The sequence below is a fragment of the Anoplopoma fimbria genome, chromosome 8 (assembly GCF_027596085.1).
Source record: "Anoplopoma fimbria isolate UVic2021 breed Golden Eagle Sablefish chromosome 8, Afim_UVic_2022, whole genome shotgun sequence".
Taxonomy (NCBI): domain Eukaryota; kingdom Metazoa; phylum Chordata; class Actinopteri; order Perciformes; family Anoplopomatidae; genus Anoplopoma; species Anoplopoma fimbria.
Window position 1 is genome coordinate 5,149,126 of NC_072456.1, and position 26,144 is coordinate 5,175,269.

Genomic DNA, 26,144 nt, shown 5'->3' on the forward strand with positions numbered 1-26,144 from the left:
GTGAATGAGACAAAGGTAAGATAGATAGATAGACAGAATGTATGTGTATAAATAAATAGTTGGATTACTTTGTCATTCTTTGCTCGGCTTGATTTTGATTCCACACAAGGAATTCGGGGTCGTACCTATCGAGGGGGGACAGGCAGAGAGAAACAAGAGAGAGGTATATGTTGGCTGTCTGGCAACAAATTATTCAATAACCGTCATAATAGTGATGATAAGTAAATAGAAATCCATATGTAGCCACTAGACTCGTCTTTCTCTCTCAACATCTGGTTGAGATCAGGCAATGGTGGAGAAGGTGAGCAAGGTGAAGGGCATGCACTTAGAGCGGGTGGTGTGGAGATGGTGGATATGTTGGGTAAAGAGAGGGTCTTAGGATAAGAAAAAAAACAGCGTACTGCCTTGATCTGTGCATATTCATAAACCAAAGTGGATGTTTAGGGTTATGGCTGGTGCTGCATAGTGGAGAATTTTCAAAAACATTCAGATCTAAATTGCAGAAGCAATTATCAGAGTACTTTCAGGCAGCGAGCAGAAAATCTGATTTACTGTAGGTTTCAAACGATCAGGTTTACCTGCACAGACCCTACTTCAACATCCTTGTTAAACCTAGGGGAATACTTCAGGTTATTACAGGGTTCGCCTGTTAGTCAACCCAGCTGTTGGATATAGATGACAAAATCCTTCATGTGTAATTTATTTCCCTTTGTGTGATTGAAAGTGACTAGCTTTATCTCAGAAAAGCAGGATTTGTACCAGCAAAGCTAAATGGTGAGTACATGACAAGCTTAGCTGTTAAGCCTGTTATGTGAAGGTTAAATTTAAAAGATACAAAATATCTAAATATGTAATTTTAGCAACTTCTTTTTCACACATTAACTAAGGTAGTGGCAAATGATGATTAAATGGTTGCTCCCCTAAAATTGTTTTTTTGTTATTTTTTTAACTGAAGTTTATCTGTCATACAGTTTTAAAAATATGAATATAAAATATATATTTTTTTTTAACAATGTTTTTATGAATAAGGCTGGTGATTTTTGTTGTTGTCAAATAATCCCAAGGAAAGTCCAAAACCAACAATGAATTGATCCTATTAACAAGCATTTTCTGAGGATTTCCTCTGTATCCAAAACCCGATAGGCCTTTATCTTATTCCTCTATTATTGATTTCTATGGGTTCTGTAGTTTATCTCAATCTATGCCGTCCCGGTGCTTTAAATACCCACAAGAGCACCAAATGTGGATTAATCCACAGCTGAAAGTAGTCCCCAACATATCCATTAGTACCTCCTGTTTGAGTAACTTTGGCTAAAAACTGAAGTGGACAGCTGTTTCAGGAAATAACTGAAAAAAAAAAAAAAAATAATATATATATATATATATATATATATATACATATATATATTGGGGCTGAGGGCCACAGGGAAGCCAGAAAGTATTTAGAGATGGACTAGCACATTGTTGGTTTTGAGATAATATGTTAAAGCTTGCACCGCAGCCAGCTTGTGAACAATAAATCTTTACAACTGCGGGATCAGACTGCTACTGTATATTACTCGTGGGACCCTCCCTTTAACACAATGTCGACAACAGGCTACTCAAATAGCACCGTCTCATTCATACAGTGCAAGCACTGACTGCAGGGTTGTGGAGATAAAGCAAAATGCCATGCATCACAAGTCAGTCCTTTGAATGTAGCAGTGCAGATGTGTGGATGCTGGAAGCTTGACGACAATGATGCCGGAGCTCAAGATCGAACACACAGACGATGCGGGTGCAATGTGCACAGAGAAATAAACACTTTGGACAATGGGTGGAGAAAAGAGCAATGGCAACAACAGCATCAAAAGTGGCCTATCCCAGCTACACAGGAAGATGTTCGTATGCTTCCAAATGTTCAGCAAAAAGTGACTTCCTCATTAGAAATATAACATTTAAGCAAAAAAACACCTGAGCTGAAATGTCACAAAGAGAGACACTCCAACTTTAATTAGGCTGCTTCTATCTGTGACACTACCTCTGTGCAGTCATTAGTCAGAAAGATGAGGCTAAGAAGGAAAAATCCAAGGCACAATTGGAGTAGTATTTCAAACGTGATTGTAATGATGAAAAACAGCTACTACGGTGGCTCTGTAAGTCTCTCTCTCTTACTCTTTCTTGTCTGTCACTGACTCAGTTTAATGCACCCACACTCGGATTCAGCCTTCATGCACTTTCCAGTATTAACTCTGTCTACCTACTGCACAGAATGCAACTGATTGTCACTGACGGAGAGGCACTCCTAACAGCGGGAACAAAACCTTTAAATTGTAACAAGAGGTGTGTGCAGGCATTCTTACAGCAGCGTGAACGGGCCCCCGACACCAGGCATACCAGAGAGGACAGTGAAAGATGTGGCGTGATGTGTGCCTCATACTAAAGCCCAGATTCAACCAGCCTTTTACTGCGCTGGACCGTCAAATCCTGACCAGTCAATTACCTGTTGAGGTGCTACAAAGTGTTTGGAGTCACCATGTTACACTTGGAAACTTTGACACTCTTGACACTTTTGAAGATTGCAATCAAACTCTTTTTTTTCCACATTTAAAGCTTAATGTCTCCAGGTTTTTGATATCATTAATACTCTCTTGCATAGTTTTGTTTAATTTGGTGAATCTGGCCCTCAGTGAGTTCAGTGAAAGGGGAAAGGGAGCGAAAGAAAGGGGTTCATCGACAAGCCAGAGCTGATTTGAGGTAAATACGTCTTGCTTCTCCTCACCTTGGGTCCTTCTGGATACTGTCCACCGACGGAGAGCGGCCCAGGGTGGCTTCAGGGGGCAGGGTGGGGCCAGACTTGCTGTAAGGCGACTCAGTGGACGGGCAGAACTGCAGAGTGCGGTACGGGTTGGCGTAGTCGGCCGCACCGCCTCCCGCGCCGAAGCTGCCTCTCTGAAAGGTGCCAGTGGCGCTCTGGCTTCCTGTTCGCTGCAAGGGGATTGGGTCGACACCGGGGGAAGGCGGGGCTAAAGCAGGGAGAGTAGAGTAGGGACAGAGCAGATAGTTGAGGACCTCTTGGTACAATTGGTTCACCACTGGGTTTGATGTAGCGGGGGGGAGAAGAAAATAGCCACCATACACACAAGGATGCACGTCCACATAGACACAATGAGGAAAACAACAATGGAACAAAACAGCACGAAAGAAAAAAGCAGAGAGGGAGAGAGCAAAAAAACCACAAATAAATAATAAAACACTCATGCTAAAAACTGCAGCGACAACTTACAACTTAACAGGTGGTGTAACTTCAGGGGACAAGGTGAACTCACAGAATGATGTTATTTTTCAATAGAAAAATAAAATTAAAAAAAGACAAAAGCAGTCAAATCAAACAGACATGCAATTGAATAAATAATAAATAAATAAATAAAGGAAAAATGTTGGTGATGACAATTAAAAGACTTCCTCTAAATTACAGCCAGAATACTGGGTTTACCAATTGTACAAATGTTTTGCAAGTCAGAAGTAAGTCCCAGGTCTTAGCACTCAAGTCAAGACAAGCAAGTCCAAGTCCTACATTCCCAGATTTGAGTCCTAAACAAGTCATAATGCGCTCTTCGCCATATGTAATACCATTTGAATCGAATCCAGTCATCAAGGTATTGGTATTGAAGTCTAAGTTGCGTTGCGCATCTTTTTGATTTTGTCAAGTCGGGTCTACTGTCTTTAAAAATGTGATTCAAGTCTGAATCGAGTCCAAGTCATTTAACCCGATACCACACCTTTGCCCTCTACTCTGTGTTTAAGCATTTCTTTAAAGCTCTTATATTCTCTGTTAATATTCTGCTTAACCTGCTAACATATATACTATCTTTACAGTTAATGAATTAACTAAAACTTATTGCCACACAGTGGGGTTTGGTGCCTCAGAGCAGTTGCCCACTTTGCCCAATTGGTAGTCCAGGCTCGCTGTAAAGACAACTTGGGCATGATACACCGACTCCCTCTGAGGGAGGTGACCTCGGATGGTCTGTGTGTGCATCTGTGTGTGTATAACTGCATAACTGCAGGGGCCCTGACGGGGCCTGAGGAAATCCACCTGTGATGTGAAGTCGGGTGTAAAGTGTTTGTCTGCTTGTTTCCAACTCTGTTTCGTATTTTGAAAACTTTCTGAATTGACCTTGAAACATAGTCAAACTTCAACAGCTACTTTATGTTGCAAAGGAAAGGAAACAATAGGATTTGACAATCAGAGGTCTGCTGTCGTTACTAACATTCATCGACACAAAGCCGGAGATGATGATTGAGTTATTTTGACGCATCAAAGTGACCAACCAGTGTGTGCGGGGAAGCCAGCACAGCCTCAAATTTTTAATTAATTAGGTCAATCCCTCATTTTTGGAACAACAACCTCTATTTCATATTTCACTCTCTCTCTGTGTGTATTCCTCTTTTCAGCAACATACATCGTTCAGGCGACCGAAACCGGCAGCACAGCGCTGACAACGTTCTAGCACACGCTTGATTCGCTTTTGATTTCAGAGCGCCCGAGCTAACGCCCATGGGATTAATTGAGATTAATTTTCAGCCTCGAAACTAATTAGTTAACAGACTGTGACTGAGAGACAAATTGCCATTGAGACCCCAATTGGATTTGCCTACCTGATCGGGTAAATAGCTCTACATGATCAGATGGGACGAGGAAATCTCTCACGTACAGCAGCCTTTAATGTAACAACATAGAACAACACCTTTCTTTCTAAACTGGACTATGCCTTTTAATGTCTGAGCTCTCAGTATGCTGCACAGGATTTCTTTGATCCATCACTTATTCAGTGTGTCATATGATGTCTTCTTCTACTCTAATTTTTAAATTTAGAAGGTTCATGGGGTGATTTACAGCAGCTATTTATAATGTTGGACTATTTCTAGCACATTTCTGTGTTTACGGTCTTACTCTGATCTATTAAAAGTGTTACTACAGGTTCTTTCCCTTTTTTTATTCCTTCTTTCTCTTCTGTACCACTGACTTATAAGGAACCGCGCAATTAATGGCTTATTTAATGGTTGATAAGTCATTTACTAATGCTTTATAGATCAGTTATAAGTAACAACAAACAACTTTTGGGTTGCCGGTAAAAAAGAAAATGCTTTAGGTCCAGCTTGACACTTTCTTTGTTTATGTAGCTAGCTCTTAAAGGGCTGCTCAAGAGATGTAGTAATGCAATTCCAAAAAGGTAGGAAGCTCGGAAGAGACAGATTATTAAAGGTCAAAATTGACACTCCAAATATGCTGAATCCCAAACTTTCCTTATTTGAAAGCCCCTTGACTCGCCTTCCTCCTTCCTCATTTTCTTCCATCCCCTCCTCACAAGTTGTCTTTAACATTTACCTAAATACCTTGGTTGCAAAGCTGTTACAATGCCACTTAATAATTTATGAAAATATTTACCATCCCTTGAATATTCCTGTCCACCAATTATTGCTTTCTTTTTAGACCCTCTTTCCAACACTGCCTTTCTACTCTCTTTGCTCTTTGGGATAGAGTTTTGTAGACTCTGTATTTGTACACAGTCCTTTATACCTTAAAAAATAACCCACGTCTTTCTTTTCCTTAACCTCCGTTTCAGCTTACCTTGTCCTCTCAGGTTGGGCTTGGTGTAGACTCTGTCTTCGTAGATTGGGTCAATGTGGTGTTCGGGGGACTGCAGAGGTCGCAGCTCAGAGCCCAGGTGACTGAGCTGGCTGCTGTAGGAGCCTCTGGAGCCTGGAGAACAAAGGGGATGTGGGGGTTAAATGTACTGACGGATGGATGGATAGGGGGACGGATAACTATATTCTCATGGGTTGGCAAGCACCGAGCCAAGCAAGTCAATAGTGTCAGAGCTAAATATTCCTGCCGGGTCCCTTTCGACTCAAGGGTTCCCATCAAGTAAAGTCCACAGAGCCCACTTTAGACCGGGTGTGTAATGCAAAGCTACTGTATGCATCTTTTTATAGTATGTGACAAAGTATCTGTAATATTTAACAACACAATAATATAGGCCATAGCTTTTGTCTGTTTTTAAAATAATCACTTTTTACCTGAGCACATTTTCATTCAACTAAATAAAAGCCTTCAAAAACCATTTGCAATCTAATACATTTTAGATAAAACCTCAAGCCAATTTAATCAAATATCTGGTAATAAGTTTTCTTTTGAATCCTTGTGCTCATGTTGATGATGAATACCAATAAGACATGAAAAGGAAAGTGGGTTTAAGTGACCGTAACTATCATGAACAAACATAATGGAACTGCCTTCGAAATTCCATGTTAGGCCCTGGAGACAACCCATCATAATGTCATGGACCAAATTGTATTAAAAAACATTTAAAAGCAATATCAAGTTGAGGAATCCAATGAAAACAAAATAAAAGGGAAATGAAACAATCAATAAGTTTGTTGTTAGCTAACGTGTGCACTTATGTAATGTTATTCATATACATATATACATACATATAAAATACATTTCACATAAATAGTTGTAATAATGAAGTTGTCTTGACCTCTACCTGCCAGGCTCCCAGGCCTTTGCAGGGTTGCGTTGGCGTACAGCTCGTGGGAAATCTTGTAGCCGTCTACTCCCATGTGATGCATCATGCGCTTGGGCGACAGGGTGGCGTAGCTGCCCACCACCGAGCTGAGCTGGTGGATGGGCGACGAGTTGTGGTTTCCCCCCGGGGAGGCTGTCATGGGGAGGGGGGAGGAGGAGCCAGCGGCGCCCGATGCTACCATGTTGATGGGCGAGGAGGTGCTGCAGGAGGAGGAAAAGGAACGGTTCGGTTGCTCTTTATTGTCAGATTTCCCAGAGTGGGAAGATGGAAAAGTAAGTCTTATAAACGACTAAGACCGCATTAGACATAAAAAAGGATCCTGTTCAGATTAGTACTATTCCCCCCCTGGGGGTGTGGCATTGAAAGACATGGGTGTTTTCTAGGCAGGGAGACAGGGTATACGGCTCTGATAATGACCTGTCAATCCCAGTAAGCCCGCCCTAAAGCCCTGCTTTATGATCTATTTGACTCTAAATGGACCATAATTTACTGAATAATAATCATTCTGTATTGAAGAAGACTTGAAACTAGAGACTGAGACCATAAACTCATGTTTACGGTGTTTATTGTTAGGTAATAAATCAAGTGAGAAGTAGAATTTTCTCATAAACTTCTATAGAATCCGACTTCTTTTTGCAACCAGAGGAGTCGCCCCCTGCTGGCCAGTAGGGATAGTAGATACTTCCTCATTGGCTTCACTTTTCATAGCAAGAGGTTGCCTGGGAGGCACTTATTATGAAAAGATTCTATTGAGTTGCATTATAGGAAATGTACAATACAGTATAATACAGAGCTTGACCCATATCAGGGATTGAAAGCCTTTGATTTTGACCATTCTTTTTTTTTTCTCCCTTGTATGTCCGTTTTCTATATCTAAGTGCAATGTTAACCTTCTGAAGTGCTTTTTTAGATCCATAACAGTTGTCCCCTTTTCTTTCCCACCAAGAAGCTTTAAGGTTATTAAATCATCTTAAGGAGCGAATAGAATCCGAAAAACAAACAGTGACATTGACAGCGGACGTGTTTCTCTCCATACTACGGTCCATGGTCCACACGTAGAGCCTATGTGTCATACCCTGTACATGTGGGCCCTTGTGGTCTTAGGCAGATAAATAATGGATGAAGGAACTAGAAATAGGACTTTTTTCCACACTGACAATATCATATATTCTATATCAGCATGTTCCAGCTCTTTATCAAAATAAAAAAAAATATTACATTGAGTGAAATATTCAAACCCAGACTGTTTTTATGGCTGCAACACTCCATCAAATAAATGTATTTTATTCGCCTAACCCCCAAATACAGCCTGACACACAATGCTTGGTATTTCTAAGATAATTTAAAATAAAGTTTTGTGGGTTTTGATCAATATTTGGCCAAGCAGCATGAACTTGTCATACCTGGACCAACAGCAATCTGATGATTTAACACTGTTCGTCTTTTTCAATGTTAAGATTGTGCTTCAGGAGCTTCATCAAAGATGTATTGGTTGTAAATTGCGCACTAAACCCCCCATTCAATGCAACGAACTATGTCGACCAGTACGTGTAGTGCATTTAATTGTGTAACTTTAGGCAGACCCATTAAAGAAACGACTATTTCTACAAGATTTCCAAGTCAACAGGCAGAAATGTTTGAGCCCAATGCATTCAGTCAGAGGGATTTAGAGGGATGTTCTAGGGCTTTGCTTTAACCATTTACCATGTTTATAATATATTCAGATAGAAATTTGCAATACATCTGTTGCAATGCTTGTTGCAGCACTACATAAATTGGTTTCAGCCCAGGGAGGCATGATGAAGTACGATTTACAACTACCTAATTATTATCACTAACCTGACTAACACAAGCAGGGAATTTTTGTCATGAAAAACAGACTGCAATTGTTGGTGTTTTACAAAGCAAGAAATCTCACCAGGTGAAGTAATTGTTGAGTCATTGGTATTGATCAGCTGATACATGCCTTTGTGCTCTGGGACCAGCAAAAGTATTTTACGTAAAGTTGTCCTAACAATCAGCCCCTTTTTAAAAATCGACCGGTCGGACCGACGGTGAACTAACCTGTAGGACTTGGCGAGTCGACTGGGCGACTGCTTGGGCGAGGACACCCTCTGTAGCGTGGCGTAGCTGGGCATGTCGGAGGAGGCCGATCCCAGGCGCTGGAGCTTGGTGGGGGATCCCACCGCCTGCAGAGGGGAGCTCACGCGCTGTAACAGAGGAGTTGCGCTTCATTAGAAGACGGATGTCACTCATTTTAAATATTCATCCGCTCTTCTTGTTCATATCATTATTTTCAGAGAGATGAACAACTGGCGGTGAACTAGTTCTTCCAAATAGAGTGTAGAGGTGTGATCTTCTGCAAGTCAAGACTACAATGTGCGAGGGAGAGTTCACTCTGTTAGATTAGCATGAAATTATTTTACAGTATTTGTTTAGTGGTTTTACATTTGCCAAAAAAGCAAAAAGAGTAAACCATAACTAAATGTTTGTGTTAGTAGTAAATTCAGTAATCTGGGACTTGCATATACTGTAAGATAATGATGGATCTACATGACAAGTCTGGGAGACAAACTAAAAAAATAAAATAAGATTACTTTATAAACTCGGCAAATGATAAGAACACACAGGGTCTTACCTTGTAGTATTCTTAAAGGAATACACCACAGAAACTTTTAGGCTATTAAATGGTCTAAAATGTCGCTCATGTTCCTAATAATTTCATTTATTAAAGGGTTATTGAAGTTCAATGAGCCTAGCTAGCCTTTTAATTGACAGTTAGACAGCAGCAAGCACCTTGGCTCAGTCCCTGGCTGCTCATAGATTATTCTGGATATGTAATTGTACCATTGACGCCCATCCAACAAAAGTTGTTTCTCTCTACGTAATGTACATCTTGGATTGGATTGATTAAGCTGCAAAATGTGGCTGTTTCAAATGCTGGTGAAATTTAACCTTTACAATGGAATGCAGTAGTGATCTTGAGTCAAAATAGAGTAAAAATGAATTAAACCACAACAGTATGTTCCAATAAAAAGAAAACACACTATGTCCACTACTCCTTTGTAGCTCTGAATCTCTTGTGGAATATGAAAAGCGAACCGACGCTCAAGGATCAACAGCAGAGAAGTGGTTTGTTTTGCAGTTTGAGGTGTTTGTTTTTGCTCATGACTCTGGTTCACCATTGGACTCCGTTGTACCTGTTGTTACCATCCTCTGCAAAACCGCAGAATACAAATTTTGCAGAGCCACATTTAAAAGATCTCTCAAGATCTTCAGTAAAGCATTATTGTTTCAAGAAGAAATAATAACAATAAAACAGGCCCACTCAGTGGTTCCACTTGGTTATAGCACGATTATAGAAGTGAGAAGGATTCTACCTATAGTTAGCTGCATAGAGGATTGGAGAAAATGTCCTAAAGACAAAAGAAGCATCACAGTAATCTCTTCAGGGATTTTGTACCTGAGCGGGCAAAGTGGCGCAGGAGTAATACATGGGGGGTCCTGCAGGTGCAGATCCAATGTCAGCCGGCATGTGGAAGGCGCTGCCATGGGCCTGCTGGGCGTAGGAGTCTCTCTGGGACTGGGAGGGGGAGTCAGTTACCCCTAAGTGGGCAGCGGCACGGCTGGATGTCACCTGGAGAGAGTCGAGAGAGATGAGAGAGGGGGTGAAAAGATGGGGGCCAGGCCGAAAGAGTGGACGAGAGGGGAAGGATGGATGTAATGGAGGAGGATGGGGGGAGGGGGAGAGTGGTGGACAAGGAGAGTATGAAGGAAGGGGGTGGGAGGTGAGTGGAGCAAAAGACAGAGGCATTAAGAAGAGGAGAGAGTGTGAGTAGAGGGAGGAAGGATGAAGAACCAGGTGGGTGGAGAAAGATGGAAATGAAGGAGGGAGGAGGACAACATTTTAAACTGAGAAAAAACAAGCGAGAAAAGATTTTCTGATTAGTTGTAAAAATAAATACAAATAAAATAAGGTGTACCTGGTTGTAGCTGTGAACGGCCCCTCCAACATGCCCGCTGCGTCCCATGGTCGACTCCCCAAGTGCCAGCCCTTGGTTACTATGGTAACCAGCTGCTGCATAGGCATCCTGGTGGTTGAGCTGCAGAGCGCTTTGGGACAGAAGTCCTTGTCCTGAAGGTAAACAGAAGGAAGGGAAGCGTTCATAAAGTATTAAAGGGGCAGTGAATGCCTCTGCACTGGAGAAATAATCCACGGCTGGACAAAGGCGTTATGTCTTCTATGTGAATTCAACAGACAAGAGGAATTGGAGTTTGGGGTGAGAGAAGTTTCACTTCTGTCAAGCTGCTTTTATGTAACCGTATTCCTACAACTTTTACCTCTGTAACAGTCCGTCTTTGTGTGATTTTTTATGATTTTTTCTTTCTTTGAGCAGAGCAGATACAGATCCCTTTCAGACGTGAGACTTGACCAAGATTCTAACTCTGAGACTTGAGACTTGACTTGGACTCAGCCCAGATACTTGAGACTTAAATTGTATTTTAGCTCAGAGACGTGAGACTTGACTTGGACTCAGCTCAGAGACTTGAGACTTAAGGCCATGCCCTATATCGCAATGTTAGCGAAAGGGAAAATTATCTGAGTCATAATGCCCGTCACTCAGATCTGCTCTAAATTGAATGTGTTCTTCCTTGGCCCATGCTACACCATGAAAATTTGGCCAATAGTTTTTCCGTAATCTTGCTGACAAACAAACAACCAAACCAAAAACATTGAGCTAATAACACAGGTGTTCATCTAACCTTGGGTGGGCAAGAAAGGAAGAACTATTCCTCATTATGTGAAACATTAGCAATGACTGAGCTTAGTCCCTGGCTCATTACTCATCTTCTACACTTTGTAATGTCATCTGTCGTAAAATAAAAGTGTGAGATTCACACTTTTATTTTACTGTGTAACACCTTCCAGTGGAGCTGTTCTTTTAGTTCCACAACTCTTGCTCTGCTACTTCCACATTCATCCCAAATCAAAGATCAGTTGACCTACACCCACGGTGAGCTGCACCAGCTGGTCAGCCATCAAATCAGTCAGGTGGTCAATGGTAACATCTCACTTTATGACTCAAATGAACTCTTTGTCTTATTTCAGATGTCTTATTTGCCTCAGCCAATGTGTGAAAGTAGAAGTAATTTCTTTTTTCTGGGTGCACTATGTCAGCTTGTAATAATGTAATTGACACTGTGACTGATTAACGGTAGATTTGCAGCAGAGGCTGACACACGCACACATATATACCCATATGGTGATAAAAGGCTTCACTGCAGATTTTAAAAGCAGACTCATTCATGTTTCTGAGACATTTGCACATGGACCATTTACTTTCTTGCGTAAACGTGCAGAGACTGTGACAATTAAACCAATCAGGCTGTAACACACATGTGTATTAAACATAATGACAAAGCATTAACACACTGTTTCTAAGACTGTAAACTGTCCGGATGGCCCGTAAAGTTTGAGGTGGACTTAACTGATCATTTGAGGAGGACAGGAGGGCCAAAACTCTCCCCTCCTCCTTATTGAAATCATCTAAATGTTTGATGCAACCTCGATTCACTCACTTCTGGTGATGATAGCAATGGCGTGCCTCATCAACTGCTTTAATTGCAGAAATACATTTTTTACCCAAAATGTTACTTAAAAAGTGATTTCCCCACCAGCAGCAGTTTGCTGCAGTGAAACATAAATGTACAACTCACTGCACTGGAAAAAACAACTCGACTGCATTATATCAGCTACAGATAGACCCATAAATTCCTAGCGCTCAGTACTTGTACTCTCAAAGGAGTTCTTGAGCTGTCCCTTTAATCTCCACTGATGGCACTTTTTCCCCCAGAAGTCTAAGAAAGAAATTGAGAGCGGAGCAGGAGACAAGCGGCTACTTTGCTTGTTGTTGTTTTTTTGTGATGATAAAACAAGAGAGAATAAGAAATCGTAGTGTGCCGGCCGTCAATATGAACTGCATGGGAGGGATAAAAGTCAGCAGCCACCGGCAAACTGAGTCACTGCTGATGAGCGCGTTGGTAAAAACAAGGCTCGACCAAAGTGAAAAGTGGTTTGAAAGTGCAGCGGGCGGCTCCTGTAGGCGGTGTAGCTGGTGACTGTGCATTATTGTAATAATGTGATATTAAGCTACGGCTAGGTCGAGGCCTCCGCGTCCAATACGGGCTCGTCTTGAGCGTGCAGAGACGCGTGATCCAATGGAAGAATTTGTACTCCACGCCTGTTTCGGATCACACACTGACGCATGCAAACCCAGCTGTGTGCACAAAGCCAGGGGATGTTTTTTCCTCCGTTTTTTGTTTGCCACTTTAGGTGTGTTTCATGTGGGTAGCGGGGCCTTTAGGGAAGTGAAGGGGCCCTCATAAATACATTATCGCTCAGATGGCATAAAAAACTGAAGGCTCCACTAAATTCATCTGATGCGAGAGAGGGAATGATTGTTTGTGTGTGTGTGTGTGTGTGTGTGTGTGTGTGTGTGTATTAGCAGGAAAGTAATGGGGTGCAGTAAGAGGGTCTCTTCCTGTGTATTTCAATCATCTTTTCAGAGTTGAGTGAACACATGCATACGCGCGCCACAACTGCATATACATACCTGCACGCATGCAGCCGTGGCACTGATAGAACTGTTCGGGCTCATACATCTTCTTCCTCCGTCACGCACACACGCGCTAAAAGTTGTTTAGTGGCTTTTTTCTTTCTACATCATGACCCTATTGACACATTTTAATATTTCATTCGTCTTTTTTTTAGATCACGGTCACAAAGTAGCTACGTGCAACATAGTCGCATACACACAGATTAACGTGCACACTGGCGAGCATCACCGGCATGAAGCATGAAGGTGCACTCTGTCGCTCAGCAGCTTGAGTAAAGGAGTAGATTCTGCTGCTGTGTTTGTGTGTGTGTGTGTGTGTGTGTGTGTGTGTGTGTGTGTGTGTGTGTGTGTGTGTGTGTGTGTGTGTGTGATGTGTGTTTTTGTGTGTGTGTATCTTGTAGTACGGGCTATGGGATGAGACTTATTTTCATGCTTGTATGCATTTACCTGTGTTAACCCTTACATACTGTTCGGGTCAAATTTGACCCGTTTTGACATTTGACAACTGTAAAAATCCCCTAAACTTTAAAATGTTATTCTTTTGTACAGGTCCTACAATTTTTTTTACACTGAGGTTGCTTCGGGTCAAATTTGACCCGTATCTATTGAGATGGATTTTAGATCTACCAGTGTGGGTCAAATCAAGGAAAATGGTGGTTTTAGGGAATCTTGAAACTGTGAAACTGTACAGGCCATGTTTCTGTGTATTTTTTATGGGACAGGGGTGACAGAGTTCAAGGGGGACCTCGACACTGTCACGAGAACTGTCTGTGTTCCCACAACATTTGCCCAGGTTCCCACAGAGACAGACACCTGCTGCTCTTTGAAGGGGCATGGGGGAATCTCGAAACAGTGAAATAGTAAAACAGCATAGGAGTGATCATATATGGTGCACAAAGGGAACAGAAGTCATCCAGAGGTCAGAGGGTGCCTTGTCACAGACACAAGATCTGCACCTGCACCTGCACCTGCACCTGCATAAAATAATCTACAAAGTAACAAATTTGAATCAATTTGGGTTGGGAGGGTGGTGGTGGTTCGTGCCATTTTCAAATTATTCAAATTATTCAAATCATTATGGCTTTTATGTTTTTATGTCTTATGTAAAACAGGACATAATAATGTGTAATAGTAGATGTTTTTCTCCAAAAACGAATGTTGTAAAACTTAAAAAATACACTCTCCCTGCTCTCTGAAACATTTATTAAGGATTAATTATACATTTATTAATGAGATTCTAAATAGATCTGTAGTTTAAAATTGGGTATAGACACTTACTATGAGGGAATTCTTGGTCTGGGTCAAAATTGACCCGGCCCATACTGTGAAGGCATTAAATATGAACAGTATGTAAGGGTTAAGTAACGGCCATATGCGGTTGTGCCAAATGGACCTTTGAAACAAACTGCTGATTTTTTGCTTCTTCTTTTCTTAACCACAATGAAACAAATACCGAATGACCGCCCAGTAGATTCACCACACACAATGCTCAGTCATTTCCAGAACAATAAGTCCTTGATTTCAGAAAGAGGTGGACAATGCATGCTTCCGAATTGACCCTTTCCTAAGCCCCGCCCCCTGCTGCTACTTCGGTCAAGCTGTCAGAGCTAACAGTGAGCCCCACTGTCACTAACTGCACTCTCTGAATAAATATCATCCAAGTTCTAGAAAAATGGAAAAGTGATTTCAGAAAGAAGTAGACATATACAGTATGTATATATATGTTTTTTCTTCCAACCTCTCTGGGTAACGAGTATCACTACTACACAACGTTTAACCATGACCATCTCCAAATCCACTAAACCAGCTAAAAAATTAAGAAAATCTGACCCTGGCTGGAGGGTCGGTTCTAAATAGCAACATTACATTTTTTCCAGCCGATAACAACATTCACTCACAGTTGTTACCAGCTGTAGCTAGCTTGCCAATTAAGAGTGTTAGCTCCATGAGTTGATCAAAAACCGCTGTCTCTGGTTGACTTTTAAATGTTTCCAGCTGACTAGTTTTGAATCCTATAAAATGCTTTTGAGCATGCTTTTGTATGATTGGAATAATCACTTCTTTAAAGATAAGCCTTTTGAAGTAGTATGTTTGACTTGATGATACAAGAGAAAAGCTTTTACTGTTTGGCAAATGAGACCCTGTCTTGGGTAACATTGCATGGGATGTAAACTTTTCCAAATCCAATAAAGAGCAGCACAGAGCGCTAACATTAAGCTAACCGTTAAACTCTGATAGCATGCGGACCGGCTCCCACACAGTTGATCTGTTGTTCATGAACTTTTTATTTTATGTTTAATCCATTCCTTTCAGTTTGGCTCTTGAGCTTTGAGGGTTTTGAAATGGCAAAAAAAAACACCACTCTTCATACTCTTTAAATACAGAGTTTCTCTCTTCCAACAGCCCCATGAAAACCATCTTGACATGCAGAGAAATCCAGTGCTTTGGCGAGTTATAGTTGCTAAGCTATGATTGGATAATCAATGTTTGACGATCAATGTTTGGTCTCTCTCTCTCTCTCTCTCTCTCTCTCTATCTCTCCTGCTATTTTTCCTTTGTCTCTCTCCATCTGTTTCTTGCTTGCACTTTAGCTCCTTTTTTTCACTAGTCAGGTGGTCGGTTACATAACTGTTATTTAAACATCAAAAACATCAAACAGAATTACTATTCCAATTTTTGCCTGCATGTGTGTGTGTGTGCCAGTGCTTTGTGTGTATGCATAAACAAAGTGTGCATGCAGGCCTGTGTTCTTCTGGGTTTTTATTCATGCCTGATTATGATTCATGCCTCATGTGTTATTATATATGCATGCACATTTATTGGTTTATCTGCCTGTGCTATATACTTGCATGTGTCCGTATGTGTGTGTGTGTGTGTTTGTGTGTGTGTGTGTGTGTGTGTGTGTGTGTGTGTGTGTGTGTGTGTGTGTGCGTGTGCGTGTGCTTCCCCTCTCTGCCCCTGTGAACAGCAGGCCAGCTGACACCCCAGCAAGGATGGATTAGCATATCAAACTACTGGCATGACTCTGCATGTCTCCTGACAGCTACCTCTCTCCCATGGGGTCGCCTGTACATGAGACGTGGGTATCAGAGAGTGGAGCAGAGAGGCAGTTGTTCAGGATCTCACTGTGAGCTCTCACAAACAACTAGTTTGTACAGTGTTATTGAAACAACAACACAACACCTGTGGAACTACTGTATCTCTCTTAAGGACCTTTAAGGCCTGACAACATTTTTTTAAAGTTGCCAGTATGCACTGTAAACAATTGCTGTTAATTTACAGCCAATTTCCAACACTAATCTACTGTATTTATGTAATACGGTTTTGTACTGTAGTTAGCAATGCATTGTGGGCTGGCCCATTTGAAGCAACAGCACAGAGGCCCTAAACAGTATCCTAATGTTTTTAATTACAGTACACTACAGTATTCTTTGGAGATTTGCGTTGCACAGAGAATATTGGCATTGTTGAGGGGACTTTTTTAGAAAAGTCATTTGTAAAGCAGTTATTCCAGAGGAGGACACACTCTGGAGGACATGTGCTACACTTCAACAAGAAGACCTGCTTCATCTGCATCGAGCCGGGTGTGCAGCTACAAATTAGAAGGTAATTAAAAATAATATTATTTTCCTCTCAGTATCTTAGTCATACAGGTAATGTAGCATTACCAAAAATAAGGTTTGAAATCAAACTGATGCTCAGCAAGCTGTCCAGCTAGCCAGTCTATGATTTTAAAATGTTACTAACCAATGAGGTTTGAGATTTAAACAGCATTTTAGATTCACCGTCTTCAATCAAATGCTAACGGTTTATCACGTGAGAATGTTCTTAAGATTTGTAGCAGTGGTTGTTAGCTAGCTAGCTGATATCTTTTTGCTCCTTGTTAATAGTTTCCAATGCCGCAAAAATACACTAAACAAACGAATGTTGGGAGGATTATAGTAGTAATATCACCTTGTGTTACAAAACCCAAACTACCCATTAAAGACTACAAAGTGTTCCTAATAGTCCATCTCTCACTCCATATGTTGTTTTGGCAGACTGACGTTGCCACATTGAGCCACAAGAGACTTTGGTATTATCAGCTTTATAAGCATTGATTTGGCATTGTTATTATTTAGTTATTTTGTTTAACTTTTTTGTTTGTTGCTGTTTTACAGTGGCAACACTGGAATTAATATATGGAGATGAACACCGACCAGCAAGGTGATCATCTATCTGACCCAGAGGAATCCTCTTGGAATTAGGATTGTCCACAACCACCCAGACTCTTGCTGATGCACCGAGCTCAAAGGACTCCTTTAAGAGGCAAAACATGAGCCTACTTCACAGGACTTTACCAAGAGGGAAACTCAGCCTACCTCACAGTTTTTATTTTACTACTCAAAATATCTTTGGCTAGTTTCGGTGGGTCGTCCAAGTGTTTTTTTTTTACAGTAGCAGTATTTATGTTGACACCGCCCTGTTAAATAAAAGTTTGTTTGAATTATATCCTTTCTAAGCTGTTTATTGCATATGTTGCATCATTTCCATAATAATACATATCTCTGTAGCCCGCAGAACATAAAGTTCTAATGTTAACTGCATTGCAGATTGATATTTTAAATATTCTAATCTGCTAAACTGAGTTATTGTATTATCAATTTGGCCTGTCTACAGTAAACAGAATTCAAAGTAATATAACCCCTTAACCAGAATGTTACTGTAAATTCAAATAATCACAGAAATATACTGCATTCATTTTTACTGTAATAGACTGTGAAACCGTTCAACAGTATGACTACTGTAGAATTACAGTATAGAGCTGGCGTCTCTGCTGCCTGTATTTTACAGTAGATCGAAAAAATACAGAAATATATGTATATATATACTGTATTGTACTTTACAGTAATAGGCTGTTAAGTCATTTCACAGTATGAGTACTGTAGAAACATAGGCGTCTGTGCTGCCAGCACTTTACTGTTATTTAACGGGAAAATTCTTTACAGTGTGGATACTGGAAGCGATGGAAATTTGGAAAGTTTCAATAGATTTACACAAGCAGTTGACCTACTACTGGGATCCACGATTTGAATAAGTCCGTTCAGCACACGGGATTGATTGCAAATTTTAAAAACGTCTTTGTAAAAAATGAATGGCGTAACATCGCGTTTTGTGCTAACAAACAGCTTAAATCAAATATGTTGATGTGTAAATTAATCAAACGAAGGGAAATAAAATCTGCAGTTTGAAAGCCTTAAGACCAGTAACTATGGTTAATCTACTGATCAGGCGGGACAGGTCATAAAAATGTACATTCTGATTAATAGCTGATGGGTTGTGGGTGGGGTGAAATAATACATCATACTAATTACATTCTTTAAAAGCGTCACATTAATTACATTCTCTGAAATGTGAGCGTAGCAGAGCGCACTACAGAGCTGATGTCTGGTGCTGCTCCAAAAGCAGAAAGCTAAAGGACGCTGTGGCATTTACGCACGAGGAACAGCAGTGTAACTTAATTTAATTATCTCATAAGCTAAAAGTCTGTTTATGTTTCCTCTGTCAAGTCTTTAACTAGCCTACATTTTTTAGTTTTGCTGCTTAAATGTCCCACGATATTTGCTGCAGTGTCATTATCGTGTGAAACTTTTTGAATTACTGACTGCAGCCTCTAATCATTCAAGTACATCTTTGAAGAAAACAGTCATACATCAATAGCCATAGATACATAATAAAAAAATAAAAAGCATATTCCAGGTCTGGCTGGGGGAGTGAAATTAATCTGAGGAATTCATTAATTTGAGTGGGTGGATGATTTATGCGTACACGTATGTTCAGATGAATCTCTAGTGGAGACTAAACAGAGCAAGGACAGTAAAAAGAACTGGACTTGTATCCATTGGCTTCGAATGAATGCTAATGTTGCTCCAAGTCTGCTGGGTATGTAAAATGCAACTTCTTGCTTGCACGTTTTCCATTTGAACTTTATAACTTAAAGTGGCCCTATTATGCTTTTCCACTTTTTCCCTCTTCTTTAGTGTGTTACATATATTTGTGTACATGTAAAAGGTCTGTAGAGTGTAAAACCTGAAGTCCACGCCTAAAAGGAGTTACCCTCCCCCTCAGAATCACTGCTCCTGAGCTGCCTGAAACGGCTCCATTGAATTCTCTCCTTCATTTCCGTATCTTTATGAGGTCATAATGTTACAGAAGTGACACAAAAACTCTCCAGCTAGTTTGGCCCTCAAACAACAAAAGAGAGTTTTTTGAAATGTGAAACGTTGACCAATCACAGCAGAGCGGGCTAGCTGATTAATCAGGGTAGACTTTGCTTTCTGTAGGGAGGAGCAAGCACTACAACGGAGCATTTCAGAGAGAGGGTGAGAAGAGGTGCTGCAGGACAGAATTATGAGAAATTTAAGGTAATAAACAAACAAATTCTTTTTTAATTAAGTTCAGTTTTGCTTTGGTAGAGCCAACTACAGAATATATTCAGTTTATGAAAGCCTCTGCATTTGGTCTTCAAAATGTCTCAAAGCTAGAACCTGGGAAAGATCATGTGAAGTCCAGAAAAAGAGGATTCATTGAAAGATTCAAATCTAATTTGGTAGCATGGAGCATAATATTCAGCGTGGGTGAAAAGACAAAGAGAAAATAGACGACCCTCAAAAAATACAATCTTATCAACAGAAAATCAAAGTAAATGTGTAATCAAGCTGGACAAACTAACAGACCAATGAATCACCACTCTCATCCACTTCAATTGTACTTAAAATTATTTCAGATTTTCAAGTAGCCCTTTTGGAAGATGTGATGAAATCTAATGAAAGACTACCACTTGTTCAGCCTTTGGGTAGAACATCCTAATTAGAGCAAGTGCCTGAGTGAAAAACATGTATCTCACAGGCTTGATTAAATGTAATGAAAGGGCCTAATTGTCTTATTTTCACTGTTTATTCAAGGGAGGACTTTTCACTGTTTTCAACGCTGTATAGCTCACTAGTGTTACTATACAGGCTGGCTTTATGAACAGTTTTTTTTTCTTGGTGAAGTCACACACAATATTCAACAGGTTAATCAGACAAAAACCTGGGGACTCCAGCACTGCAGAATATCCATCCCCACCAGTCTTTGATTGCATTTCATCTTTTCTCTTCTACGCTATCCTTGTCAGGCTGTCTCAGTAAAGAAAAATGAAAACCCTCTGCATCATAACATTGGCCTTACTGTCTCCTGTGGACGTGTCCTGTGAGTCCAAGATGCCTGATTCCTGGAGCGATCGGATGCAGGAGTCCACCAGCTCCAAGCCTGTCGTCAGCTCCTCCTCTATGTCCTTCTGTCCGTCTGCATGAATGAAAATGGGAAAAAAACATGAAGTTGAAACAAAGACGCAGCTTCTTCTGCCACCTGCAGACTTCTCGCCCATCCTTTTACGCTGCAGCATGGGACCTTAGCCACACTCAAGGCTGGATTTACCCGATGGGGCATCCTGCAGAAATGGGTATTTGTGGTTCCACAAATTAATTGAAGAATATGTGCCTTGTGAATGCTATTTCAATTTAAGGAATAAAGTTATTGAAACTAAATTACACAATTCTTTACAAAACAGATGCGTCTCAGAGTCATAACAGAAACAAACACCATGCACATATTGGAACTAACATCTGCATGAAGTCCACTGAGGATAGATATCCATAAATCCATTGAGAAATCATATTAAAGAGAGACTTCAACAACATGTCTCATAATCATTATGTATTGATTTTTTTTTGTTGGTATCAAAGAATCAAGCGATTGCTGTCTGTGCATCCATGGTAACGGTGCACAAGAGGGGCGGCTGTGGCGTAGTGGAGAGCAAGGTAGTTCTCCATTCATCGGTGGTTCGATACCCGGCTTCGGCAGTCGATGTGTCCTTGGGCAAGACACTTAACCCCAAGTTGCTCCCGAAGGCTTGCCATCGGTGTGGACTGGATGTTGCATGAATGTTAGTTAGAGTCTGATGGTGGCACCTTGCATGGTAGCCCTGTCATCAGTGTGTGAATGGGTGAATGATATGTAATATACTACTGATTGTAAGTCGCTTTGGATAAAAGCGTCTGCTAAATGACTACTGCAGCATGACATTTCATGGTTAAAAAAGGAATTGCTAAGCCAGCAATGCTTACTGTCCACAATAGGGTTTTGGAAATAAAAAAAATACTAATAATGTCCCATTAACAACCATTGAATGCTTAAAAACACACGTCTCTATTCACACACTGATAGTTAATGTGGTTACAAAACATGTTGACATGCAGGCAAATAAATATCCAAATCATTTAAATTTGCTTAAAACGTTTTTTTTTTTAAATAAAGAAAACTTGCATAGCACCACTGACATGCAAATTACTGAGTAGTAGCCTTACTTATTTTGAAAATTACAATTTACGGTAAACAAGCTAAGACTTGTGGTGTATATGTTTTTAGAATGTGAATAGTAAGTGAATACTGAGCAAAAACAGCCAAAGGTTCAAGGGGTGAAAACAACATCATTGTTTTTACACTAATCTGCACATTACGACTCTGATCATTTGAGTTAATATTGTGAATTTGTAGCACATATTCTCACTCAGTCAAGTCACCACTAACTCACTGACAGTTAACCTAGTTAATTTTCCAGCCATGTGCACACTGATCTGAACCACACACCCTTGCTTTCCCCCCGACTTTTACATGTCCTTCCACATCTCACACATAGAAATACAATTAGACCATGTAAGTTATAATTCATTCTCATTCAACCACTGATTAGCAACCAAATAAGCCTCACTTGTGTCTCGTCACTGAGTTAAGTGTAAGGATAAACCTTTGGGTCAAGGGTAAAATACCTAACTGATAATCCAGCAACAAATCTTGTGGGTTCTAGGTCTATGGGGCGCCGCCTTGAACTTAGATACCAGGCCGTTTGTCTGCCAGATAACATGCCCGGTGTCTTCAAGCTAGAGCAGGCTGCCAAGGGGGATAAAACTTACAAATGAGTCTGAGGAGCAGCATTAATCTCTTATTGAGAGAGAGAGATGGTAATAGCAGACGCCTTTTGAGTGGATTTAGGAGGCGGATTTTATTGACTTGGACTGACACGATTGCAGACTGATGGTGTTGATGCTGTTGGGGAAACATTTCCAGTCCAGTGCCGTCTGCGGCGATACGCAGGATTTAACCTCAGCCTCGACAGCCAGAACTCATTTTCAAACCTGCTTGATCCACAAGCGATGGGTTTTTAATGATTTGTGAGTGATGCCGAGATCGGAAAGGTCTGATTGGAGCGAGGGAGTTTTTTATTTTTTATGACAGAGTAAATTAAGTCTCTCTCTGAAGCCTGGTGGTTGGTGCTTCAGAGCGACGGACGGATGGAGACCTCAACGGAGGCGGAAAGCAAGTCGTTATGAAACATTTTGACCAGGAACCTTTAGTCGCCGCTTTGTTGGCAGAGGTCGCCAACCCTGCACTCAGGCAATCAATCTGCTCTCAACGCCCTATACATCTCGACGTGGCTGACAAAGAGGGAGAGAGAGTGACCTACGTGTCAGGCATGGGTGGATGTTTTTTAACTAAAGTGCTGTCAAATAAGTTGTCAAGCCCAGAGGCTCTGCAGGTTCAACTAAATACAAATGCTGTTTGGCCTTTACTCAGCTTCAGAAGGAGGTGTCTTTATTTGACTTTCAAATCATCTAAAAAGGCCTCACACTCATTGATTCGTGTTTTCTGCTTTATGGAAAACACTTCCCATCTGGCTCTGCAAACAGGTTCAACTAAATACAAATGCTGTTTGGCCTTTACTCAGCTGTCAGAAGGAGGGAGGGGATTTGATGTTTTTTCTCTTTTTATTTATAGGGATCTCAATCCTATGAGTGAGTTTGATTGAGCATTTTAACCACTGCGGCCAACATAGTTCTTTTACAGGATTGCATTTAGGGGGGATTTATTTATTTTTTATTTATTTCTTTAACAATGGCTACCAATTTGATAAAGCAATGTGAAGTGCCGGGATGCACACAATAGAGCACCAGACAGAATATACGATTTGAGAGCATTGGAGAATAAATATTACCTTGGTTGTTCCAGCGAAATTTCTCATCTGCTGAGCTGCAAGAGACAAACAACAGAAAGAAAAACCGGGTTAGAAATATGAACAAAAATGACATTTTACACTTACTTTTAGTCTTGTTTGTTGGTGCAACATTGTAACAGCACTTCCATCAGCCTTGCATGCTACAAACCGTTTTCCTGCCTTTAAATTATTGTTATAAAACAGGAAATATATGGAAAACACTAGTTTGAAGATTTTGATACAAATGTATGTGATCTGGTAAAGAAAACTCCATTTGCAGTATGTTACCTTCAGCTAAAGGTAAAGAGTCCCTTATCCAAAGCAATAAGATACACTCCAAAGGATATGATTGTCAGGCTAAAAACAAGGATACCATACAACAACAGTGTAATTATTATCATGTCTTGCCCTAAACACAATCTAGCATCTCATGTAAGTGCTCTTAACTTTTTAATCAATCATTGCATTTCGGAATCATTACGACACCCATGTTATACAAATAGTAAGTGAAAATCTTGCGCTTTAAATTGACCCCTGCTTAGGGCAATTATTATATACTTGGTCAATGTTTTTACAACTCATTCTTTTCAGTGGATTCTTGTAAATTTGGCATTAATGGCAGAACATAAACTTCATGTACTTTACTGAGAGACAATATTTTAAGCTAATGTTTGATGATGTCATTCACCAACTGCCTTTCAGGCTTTCCTTATGCCTTTTAACACGTACAAATTGTCGGCAGCTGCAGTCTGCAACAGCGGCAGACCCTATTATACTAAATATAAAGCCCTACGATGCTCATCCCCTAAACCCTGTATGGTGAGTATGCTGATTTCAAATGTACCTGCTTCACTGTCTAAAAAAAACATGGTGAGCCTACGACTGAGGCACCTGGAACATCAATCAAAAAATAATCCAGTTTCTAAACGGCTCAATAACTGCCTTAACTGTCAATAACTGTCAATTGACTGTGTAACATTTTTGGATTAAAACGCTCATTAACAAAAACTGCAACAGATATTGCCAACTTTTTGTAAGTAGGATCGATTGTGCTACTGTGCATAGTTATCTGGCTGGACTGCTGCCATGTGCTGCAGTTTCCCCACTTGTGCTGTGATACACTACGATGCTTAGCTGGGAGGTTTTTACAGTCACTTGCTCTCATTTAAGGGAAAGAATATGAAGCAAGAATACAGAGTACAGTAGATGCCAAAATGTCAAAGAAGAAGCATAGCTGTATTGTGGAACAGAACTTTTCAAGGCAAATATTTTTCTTTTATCAATGCCATCCTTCCAGCGAAACCACAAGCTGTTAATTGTTAGTCAGGGTGCTTCCTCAAGTTGGAGCTTCTCTGACAAATATTCAATACTGTTTACTGCTATAGATCCACATCTTTTACGATTGTTGGGCCACATGGTGTAACCCGTAACCCTATGCATGGAGGAGGAGTTGTCATTTATATGTATTCGATTGTACTATTGTAAAAACTGCTTGATTGGATTCCTAAAAACTCTTATAGCCCAGTCAGTTCCCCCTGTCAAGTCTTACTAATTTGTTCACTATGAATCCATGACAGTAGGATTCAATGCAACCTGCGGGCTGTCCAAAAACGTGAGTATTGGATGGAGCAATTCTTTCAAGAGTAAAATCATTGCCACTCTCATGATCTATGTGCGTAGGACTGTAGCCTCCAGGAAGACCATTGATTCCTGATAATGGACACCTCGATGGGCATTGTCCCGCTAACACCATGGTCAATTGCCAAATAAAAAAATCAATAGGACCATTAATTTGGTTTTTTTTGCGTTTTGCAACCAATATCCAAAGTTTTTCCCAAGCCATTCACTCCTTTTCCCTGGTAGCACAGGGGCTTTGCTAATGCCTGGAACGATCATTACCATCCCATAAATTCTTATGCAATGGAAACGTTTGACTGCTCCAGTAAATAGGAAGGACCATTGATACGAGGACTCTTTGGCTCAGCTATAAGCCAGAAAGTTATTCTAGCAAGATGCAAAGTCAATATAATTGCGTACTGTTGAAAAACTTTAATTATAATTTGCCTGTATGTTTAACAACAAGACAGGCTAGCTATCCAGCCATGTCCCTGTCTCCAGTGCAATAGCAATATATTCACAAAATCTTTGATTTTTAACGCAAAACGTTATGCTTGCAAGATCAGTCAATAACAATGCGTGTGGTATCTATACAGCCATGTGATTGTCCCTAAATTAAAATTCTATGTTCACGTACAAATGAGGGACCATGAGTACTGTCGACAGCCGTCTGGGGTAACGTTAACGTGTTGAATAAAGAATGAAACGTTTGTTACTATCGCTTGCAATTTGTGTCTGTAAGCTCAGGGACAGTCCATGGTTCAGAAGAGCAGTGTAACTTACTTATTGCAGCTTGTGTGCTATAGTCGCCACCCTGTGGTGTTCAGAGGATGAGGCACTGAAGGACTACACTGATTGTTTTAAATTAGCTAGCCTGGGTCAGTTCAAAGTTATAATACCAACCACCAGTTCCTCTAAAGCTCACAAAGTAAAGGTGCTCAATATGGATTTCAAAGCATATCTACTGCCTACACACAGCTCTCAACATTGAGACGGCTAGCAGCTAACTTAACTATGCTAACAGGGCTAACAACGTCAACAGTAATGAGAGAGCTAGCAGTGTTTACCTGGGGTAAACAACTCCCAGAGAAGTTTTGGTTTTAACGGGCAGAGTTTTTAAACTTTAGACATAGACAAAGTAGCTAACTTATGTCCAGTCTTTATGCTAAGCTAAAGCAGCTTTGATTCAACACTCCATATCAATCTTCTCATATAACACTTGGTCGGAAAAGCTACCATGTGTCTTTTCCAAAATGTGAAAGA

General features: G+C 40.6%; 1 protein-coding gene across 1 annotated transcript in view; it reads right to left on the reverse strand.

The window, feature by feature from the left end:
• ctnnd2b (catenin (cadherin-associated protein), delta 2b) overlaps nt 1-26,144 on the reverse strand; it is a 140,032-nt gene that overhangs the window by 70,683 nt on the left and 43,205 nt on the right. The window contains 9 exon segments of the mRNA XM_054602194.1: nt 69-125; nt 2,762-3,005; nt 5,615-5,746; nt 6,534-6,775; nt 8,640-8,785; nt 10,039-10,212; nt 10,559-10,710; nt 20,402-20,518; nt 23,265-23,299. Of these exon segments, the coding sequence (XP_054458169.1) occupies nt 69-125; nt 2,762-3,005; nt 5,615-5,746; nt 6,534-6,775; nt 8,640-8,785; nt 10,039-10,212; nt 10,559-10,710; nt 20,402-20,518; nt 23,265-23,299 (1,299 nt within the window).